This window comes from Leucopleurus acutus (assembly GCF_964270905.1).
Source record: "Leucopleurus acutus genome assembly, chromosome: 20".
NCBI lineage: Eukaryota > Metazoa > Chordata > Mammalia > Artiodactyla > Delphinidae > Leucopleurus > Leucopleurus acutus.
The window spans coordinates 2,275,426-2,283,716 of NC_139162.1; the positions used below are offsets into that span (position 1 = coordinate 2,275,426).

An 8,291-nucleotide genomic window follows, 5' to 3' on the forward strand; every position below is an offset into this window, starting at 1 on the left:
GGTCTGCTGTGCCCACTCCCCCAGAAACCTGAGAACCAGGCTCAGTGTAGACGCCACCTGTGTGGGTGGCACAGAAGCGAGGCTTGCCCAGCTGCCTCCTAGGCGCTCTCGACATGGGCTGCAGCCCCATCCTCCCCGAAGGACCCCCACGGTCCCTGCGCTTCCTTCCTGTTGAAGTCGGGCGGGGGAAGTGGGGACCAGAGCCCCTGGCGCCACGCCTCAACAGGAAGGGAGGCCAGGAGCTGGGAGACCAAACACACAGCAGCCCCCCTCCCTCCTGCCCGGCCTCTGTCTTCATCCCATGCACTCAGCATCACAGCCTCTCCGAGCCCTAGTGTTGTGGCGGTTTTCGTGACCTGTGTTCTCTCGAAGGAATTCCGCACGTGGCTGAGGGAAGAATGGGGGCGGACGCTGGAGGATATTTTCCACGAGCACATGCAGGAGCTCATCCTGATGAAGTTCATCTACACCAGTCAGTACGAGTAAGTGCAGCCCCTCGCTGGGTGTGAGCGGCCTCTGTCTCAGGTACTGTGAACACAGTCTCCTGGTGGGTGCTGTGTGCACAGTCCCTCTCTGGGTACTGTGAACACGGTCTCCTGGTGGGTGCTGTGTGCACAGTCCCTCTCAGGGTACTGTGAACATCGTCTCCCGGTGGGTGCTGTGTGCACAGTCCCTCTCTGGGTACTGTGAACACAGGCTCTCTCCCGGTGGGTGCTGTGTGCACAGTCCCTCTCTGGGTACTGTGAACACAGTCTCCCGGTGGGTGCTGTGTGCACAGTCCCTCTCTGGGTACTGTGAACACAGTCTCCCGGTGGGTGCTGTGTGCACAGTCCCTCTCTGGGTACTGTGAACACCGTCTCCCGGTGGGTGCTATGTGCACAGTCCCTCTCTGGGTACTGTGAACACGGTCTCCCGGTGGGTGCTGTGTGCACAGTCCCTCTCTGGGTACTGTGAACACGGTCTCCCGGTGGGTGCTGTGTGCACAGTCCCTCTCTGGGTACTGTGAACACGGTCTCCTGGTGGGTGCTGTGTGCACAGTCCCTCTCTCTGTGTACTGTGAACATGGTCTTTTTCTCAGGGTACTGTGAGCACACTCCCTGGCCCACCTCGGTGTCTGTTTTCTGTCTGTTGGACTATCATCACCCACCAGCTGTGTGCTGTCACGGCCCTGGCCTGTGTGTTAGAGCCTCATAGTTGCTTTCCCATGTCTACCCGGGGGGCCTCTTAGCCTCCCTGCTGCCGTGCCCTCTGCCCCCGGACCCTGTCGCATGGCCCCTGTTTAGCCCCTTTGCAGTCTCAGGGGTCCCTGCCCCGGGGTGATGGAGAAGGTGTGAGGTGTGCTGTGCACATGTGGGGGAGCATAGCTCAGGAACGAGGGGTGCCCCTAGTGGGGAGCTAACCCTGGCTGCCCTGGGCCACCCTGCCCAGCCCGCCCTATGCAGCATGGCCGGAGGTGCATGAGCTCTGTACTCCTGCCCCTGCTCCCGTGCGGCTCTGTGGCCAAGCTCTCATGCTGCCCGCTCCCCCTGCAGCAACTGCCTGACCTACCGCCGCATCTACCTCCCGCCCAGCCACCCGGACGACCTGATCAGGCCTGGCCTCTTCAAGGGCACCTACGGCAGCCATGGCCTGGAGATCGTCATGCTCAGCTTCCACGGGAAGCACGCCAGGGGCACGAAGATCACGGTGAGTCCAGGGGCTGCCCTGGCAGGCCCAGCACCGTGTGGACTCCATCACATCGGCGTGGCGTAGTGTGACTTGGGCCGCACCCTGGCTGCTCAGTGTGGGCCCCGGACCGTGGCACTGCTTCCCCGGGGAGCTTGCTGGGAACGCAGGCCCCACCCAGACCTGCTGATCCAGGGCCTGCCTTCCATAGGATCCCCCGGCGATTCTGAATGTTTCCAAGGCAGCCTTACCACACGGCTCTCAGCCCTGGCCACACCCGGGATCCCTGGGGAGGTGGAGGAGACACTGATGCTGGGGCCCCATCCCAGAGATTCTGATTTAATGGGGGTGGGCCGGGTGAGGGGCTCCAGGAGCTCCCTGGGTGACCCTGAGGTGTGGCCATGGTGGACACCCTCTGCATTAGCACTCCGGCCCCCGTGGCCCCTCCTGGCCTCAGCCGCTTGGGAACGCAGTGGGAGGATTTCTGAGCTGAGTGGGGGTCCCGGATGACAGGCCCTCTGTCACCCGCTCTAGGGGCTGCTGTCCACGTGCTCGCCTGTCGCTGTGCAGGTGTGGTGGGGGGGAGTCTCTGCGGAGGCGCAGAGCAGGCCTCTTCCTGGTCCTCACAGGGCACTGCTCGCAGCTCCGTTGGCCGGGCTCCCTGTGGACGAGGGCCTGGGACCAGGCCGTGGGGCCTGGGCGTTCTCCCAGGTTCATGCTGGGGAGCTTTCGTGTTCCAGGCAGACAGTCTGGGCTGGTGTTTCCGGCCTGTCCCCCGTCTGACCGGGGAGGGTCCGTGGACCTCTCTAGGCCACGCATCTCTTCAGCTGTCATGCAGGCTGGCTCCCACCTGAGGTCTTTGGGCGCAGATGTGCCTGCGGGCCCTCCCAGGGTCACTCGTGGGTGCTGTTGTTCCGTGTCCTCAGAGGTCCTTCACAGAAGGCTGCCTGCGCTGGGTGCTGCTTTGTAAGGGCTTCTAGGATCTTCTGACTTGTAAGGGGTTGCCGCCAAATCAGTAGGAAGGCTGAGCGGGCGTCCTCGGCCGGAGGTGTGACCGGGGCTGGAGGCCGCGGTCTCTGAGCCTGCTGACCGCCGCCCGCTGGCTCCGCAGGGTGACCCCAACATCCCTGCCGGGCAGCAGACAGTAGAGATCGACCTCAGGCACCGCATCCACCTGCCCGACATTGAGAGCCTCCGCGACTTTAACGAGCTCTCGCGCATCGTCCTGGAGGTGCGCGAGCAGGTGCGCCAGGAGCAGCAGCAGGAAGGTGGGCCTGAGGACGCCGCGGGCCTCGGCCGGCAGAGCCCCCAGCCCTGCGCGGAGCCACCCGCCGAGCAGGCCAAGGGGCCCGGGGATGGAGGGGCCGAGGCCGCGGCTGAGCCGCCCGCCCAGTCGGGGCAGGGGCAGCCGTTTGTGCTGCCGGTGGGCGTGAGCTCGAGGAACGAGGACTATCCCCGGACCTGCAGGATGTGGTAAGGATGCTGCGGAGCGGGCAAGACGGGGCTTCCCGGAGGGGGCTCTGCCCGGCCGGCAGGGAGGTGGCCTGGGGTGGGGCCGACCCCGCGCTGGGGGCCCTGCACTGGTGGGGAAGCTCTGCCTACTTGGGCCGGGTCCCAGCTCGGGCCGAGCAGACTGTGAGGCTCCTGTCCCCTCACCCCTCTGGGGGCCTCAGCTGCCAGGCAGCGGGCCTCCTCCCCAACGTCTCTCACTGCACAGCCGCTGAGATCAAAGGTAGACAGGCAGACAGGTGAAACGTCGGGCAGCACTGAAAGCAGGCCGTGGCGTCCCTCCCCGCGCCTCCCCTGGAAAGCCTGCTCGCGGCGTCCTGGACGGCCTTGCAGGGAAGGCCTGTCCTGGGGTCTCATCGCCTCCTCATTTCTTCATGTGGTTTCTCCCCGGCCCTAACAGCCTCCCCACAGAGGCCGTGGGCCCCGGTCTGGGACAGGGCCTGCCCACTGCTGCTAGCTCCTCACTTGGCGTGCTGTTTGCACGGTCCTGTCTTAGAGATGCACGCCCTGCCCCGGTCCCCTGCACTCCAGGGCTGTTTAGTTTAACTACAGAGAATAAAATGAAAATTCAGGCCCTCGGGCACACTGGCCACATTTCAAGTGTTCAGTAGCCACTCGTGTGTTGGACAGCGCAGGTCTAGAACATTCCATCGCCATAGAGAGTTCTCATGGACAGTCACCTCGGGGTTCATTGAGGGAGGAACCTGTCAGTCTCCTGGCAGATTATTACAGCCGACTTTTCTCTGCCTTTGTCACGTTACGTGTGAAGGTTTCTTTCTTTACCTCTGGGCCATCTGCTGCCTCTCGTGTGCCCGCAGTGGTCTCCTAGGCTTTTCACATGTAGGCGGGCGCACGCCGAGCTCCCCAAAGGGAATTTAGGCGTCTGCGTGGACTTGATGGAAAAAATTCATTACATTTTCTTCATGTTAATACAGTTGTGATAAAAGAGGCTGAATTTGGGTTTTCTGGAGGGAGATGTACGCATAGTGAATGTGTGAATTTTTGAAAGGTCATAAAGGAAAAGGCTCTGTTATCCCTGGGAAACTTGACAACTTGCAGCATCTCAGGGCCAGCTCAGAGCCCTCTGGCAGCGCCGGCCTGGAAGCTCTGGCCCAGCCCCTGGCTGTGTCATGGGATGGTCCTCCACCCGGTGCTAAACATCAGGGGCTCGGCCAGGAGGGGCGCATGCGTTCTCTGGCACTGCCACAGTGCCTGCGCAACACACTTCTCTGTGTGTCTAAGCTTGGTGCACCCCCCCGAAACTCTCTGAGCCATGGGCCCTCAGGCGCAGGGCTGCTGTCCCCCTCCCGCCAGGCAGAGCCTCAGCATGGTGGGCAGAGCTGGGCATCCCAGGCACCATTCCACGCATTGGGAGGTTCAGGCCAGCCCCTAACTCCTCGTCACCTGTTCTTTGCAAGAAAGAAATAAACATATTACAGCCTGAGTCTCAAAACTTGGCTGTAATGGGTATTTGAAAGTTCTGCTTCTGGTTAATGTCAGTTGCATGCCAATAAATCATTATCAATTCCATTTGAGTTGTTCATACGTGGACCTAACTGTCCCGGGGATTGAGATTTCTGTTACCTGGGTCTGCATCATAAAGACATGTACTTTGGGATAGAGAATACGAGGTGGGGCTGCCTGGGACCCTCGTCCTTTCGTTGGGTGAGCTGGTAGAGAGAGAGCAGTGGTCGGCGGGGTGAGCCCGACTGTGTGGGGTGAACGCCGGCTTCCCCGAAGGCGCAGGGCCCCACCTCTGTGCAGAGCTGCTGGCAGATGGTGGAAGTGGCCTGGAGGTGGAATGGAGAATGTTCCAGAACGTCCAGGACCACGGGTGATGGGCTTGGGCCAGCATGCGCCTTCGAGGCCCCGCTCATCCCCTCTCCCCGCGCTTTCCCTCTTGTCCTTGTTCAGTTTCTACGGCACGGGCCTCATCGCCGGCCACGGCTTCACCAGCCCCGAGCGCACCCCCGGGGTCTTCGTCCTGTTCGACGAGGATCGCTTTGGGTTCATCTGGCTGGAGTTGAAGTCCTTCAGCCTATACAGCAGGGTCCAGGCCGCCTTCCGGAATGCGGACGCCCCGTCCCCACAGGCCTTCGAGGAAATGCTCAAGAACATCCAGTCCCTCGCCTCCTGATGGCCCACCGCCCCGCGGCGGGCGGCCCGGGCTGGGAGGGCAGCAGTGTGCGCTCAGGAGACGCGGCCTCTGACCGGAACACCCACCTCCTCGTAGGAGCCTCTGCGCGGCCTCCCCAGATGCTTTCCGTGGACGCCCACATATCTGCCAGTAGCAATGGGAAAGCTGAGCATGTCTGAAACAAACAACAGAACCAGAACAAACCGCCTTAGAGGACGGGCTGCAGGGCACGTAGGTGACTGAACTGGAGAAATTGGCCATTTTCTAGGGAAAACAAAATCCTCCTCCAGGGAGGTTCACAACGCAACAGAGTCTGTTGCCTCCAGCCGATAGAAGGGGTCATGGGTGAGGTGTGTGGGCTCCACCATCCCCTCTGCAGGAAGTGAGCCAGAGGGCCTTGGTGCCTTCGACACAGCCTGGGCAGGTGGGGCACTGTGTGTGGAATAAGGGCTCCAGGGAGTCGGGCTTGGGACCCACTTCTCTACCGACTTGCTTGGATTTTGGACAAAGGCATTTCACCCTGATCTCAGTTTCCAAATCAGTGGAATGGGGCCAGTGATACGGGTCACTAGGGAACGCCACTGCAGGCCTTCCAGCAGCTCGGAGGCCCTGCAAGCACCGCCCGACCCCGGTCCCTGCGGTGCGGTGTGCCTGCCGGCCTCTCTCAGGCTCTAGAGCCTAGACCTTCACTGCAGCAGTTCAGACAGGCATTCACTTAGTTCACGCCTTGCCCCTGCCCCGCACTCACCGGTGTCAGACCCTGAGCTGCAGCCGCTGGTCTCAGAACCAGGACAGGGCACCCTCTGAGATGACCTGCGTCTGTTCCTCCTGCTTGCTTTACACAGGTGCCGCTCTTGAGAGGGGCGAAGCAGCAGAAGGGGTTGTGCCAGGTGAGCGTGACGTCCCTTTGCGGGGGGTGGGGGGGCTTTCTGGACGCTGCACGTAGGGAGCGCACTTTGGAGACCAGGACCCTCAGGGAGCCTCCAGCATGCAGACCCTCGGCGCTGACCCTTCCGCTGGCATCGTCCCTGTGTCACGTTGACCCCTTCATTTGGGGACCCCTGTGAGCTCGCTCTGATCTTGCTGTCTCCTGAAGAGCGGAGCCCCACGTGCCTGTGCACAGACCTGCTGGAGTTCTGTTCAGCCCTCCCTCCAGGCTGCACCTGCCTACCAGGGCGTGTGGCTTCCCGGGGTGGACGGACTCTGTTCCTTCCCAGTTGCTCGTCCTTGTCGGCTGGACTGCGCTGAGCCCTCACACTGGGGGCGGGGGCCCCAGGGAAGGGGCAGCTTTGTGGTGCCTTTATGTAGAGACCAACCTGAGGTGTCCCATGAAACGTGGCCTGTGTCTCGTGATAGCGTTCTCCCTGACCAGCCCTTTTCTAAAACAACAACCCCCACCGCCCCCGCTTCAGCACATTTGGCGACCCTGGCCTTCCTTTGCTCCCAGAATCACAGAAGCAGCAAGCTCTGTGCATGGCCTTGAAGCGCAGGCTGGGCCTCCCCGGAGGCTCCGTGGGGCTGCCCTGGGCACGCCGGGCACTGTCGGCCGTCTCGTCCGAGGCACGTAGGCCCCCCTCCCAGACCCTTCCAGCAGGACCCGGGGTCGGGTGGGAACGTGGTCCCAGCTCCCTCGTCTCTCGAAGGACTGAGCCTCAGAGCCTGAGGCCGCTCCCTCCCTCTCACAACGTGGCTGTTCTTCTCTCGTGCCAAGCATGGCCGTCCCCAACGGTGACGACTGGCCGCAAAGCCTTGAGGACCGTGAAAACGGAGGACAGCTGGGCTAGGCTGTTCCTCTCTAGATTTCATCATTGTTTAAATAAAATCAAGAAAATGCGTATTTTACCCAGAGCCAAGGGACCGTCTCCCTCTGAGGCCCCCAGTGTTGCAAAGCGCACACAGATCGAAGATGAGCACTTCTGATTAAAAACCAGTCTCAAACCAAATGCTGTTCTGCCTCTAGTGTCTGGCCTACGCATGGTTTCCACTAACAGTGACTAAAATAACCCTGGTCTCTTGGCTGCGTTCACGTTGGCCTCTGTGTCTGGTGTCAGGCGGGGCCGCTGGGCCTGTGGGTGGGGTCTGTCTAGCTGGCAGTGGCCGGGGTGACGCCAGGCAGGTCAGCAGCAATGAAGGGTGAGGGCTTGTCATCCGCACAGCCGGTCATGCAGAGGTCTCCCAGTCTGACCCGTGCTCAGCCAGCTCTTGATGTCAGTAGGTGAGGTGTAGGGACAGTGGCGGTTCTGTGCACAAAGCCGGCACTGGCCGCTCCCCTTCCTGGCAGACGGTCAACCAGCTCAGGAGGGGAACTTCCAACCAGTTAACTTGTAGGCGAGGATTCAAAAAGGCTGACGTCGTTGTCCGAGGCCTAAAGGCAACTGGGCTTTTGAAAAAGCAGGTTCCAGTGGTGCACTCGACCCAGGTTAGGGGCTGGCAGCGTCCACGTGGGGCTTGATCTGGGGGTGGTGGGTGGACCTCGGAGGGTCTTTAGATGTTTCCCATGGTTGGCACCGCCTTCACTGCCACTTTGCTGCCGTGAGGTTGGGGAAGGAAGCTCAGGTGCACCTCTGTGTACCTGGGCGGGCTCCACGCTCTGCTAGTCGATTGGAAATGATGTGATTGGAGATTTCAGACACGGGTCCCTGGCGATTTTCCCTGTTGGGGCTGAGCGTTTTTTGGTGTGAGGCTGTGGGAAATGACCTTATTTTTTGGCCGTGGGACGTGGGCCTGGCCCCTCCTCCAATACAGTCCAGCTCACTGTGGCAGGTGCTCACAGCCACAGCCGCCCTGCTCTGCCCCTTGCCCCCTCCTGCCCCGACACCAGGCTGCTCAGTGCCAGGTGCCTGCGTCCCTGGCCAACGCGGAGGGCGGGAGAGTGCACAGCGGTCTAACTAGCTACATTCCCGCTTCCTGCAGAACAAGCGCAGGGGTGCAGTTGTCCTGCCAGACTTTCTAACTGAGTTGTTTCCAGATGACCAGACCC

The 8,291-nt window shown here is 61.5% G+C and overlaps 1 protein-coding gene across 4 annotated transcripts in view; it reads left to right on the forward strand.

Moving 5' to 3' along the window:
• Positions 1 to 7,913, forward strand: part of FBXO31 (F-box protein 31) — a 44,342-nt gene extending 36,429 nt beyond the window's left edge. For all 4 annotated transcript variants that reach the window (XM_082862656.1, XM_082862657.1, XM_082862658.1 and 1 more), the window contains 4 exons: positions 373 to 482; positions 1,533 to 1,686; positions 2,777 to 3,138; positions 5,089 to 7,913. In XM_082862656.1, the coding sequence (XP_082718782.1) occupies positions 373 to 482; positions 1,533 to 1,686; positions 2,777 to 3,138; positions 5,089 to 5,311 (849 nt within the window). In that variant the 3' untranslated portion in view covers positions 5,312 to 7,913. The remainder of the gene's footprint in view (positions 1 to 372; positions 483 to 1,532; positions 1,687 to 2,776; positions 3,139 to 5,088) is intronic.
• Positions 7,914 to 8,291: the final 378 nt, after the last annotated feature.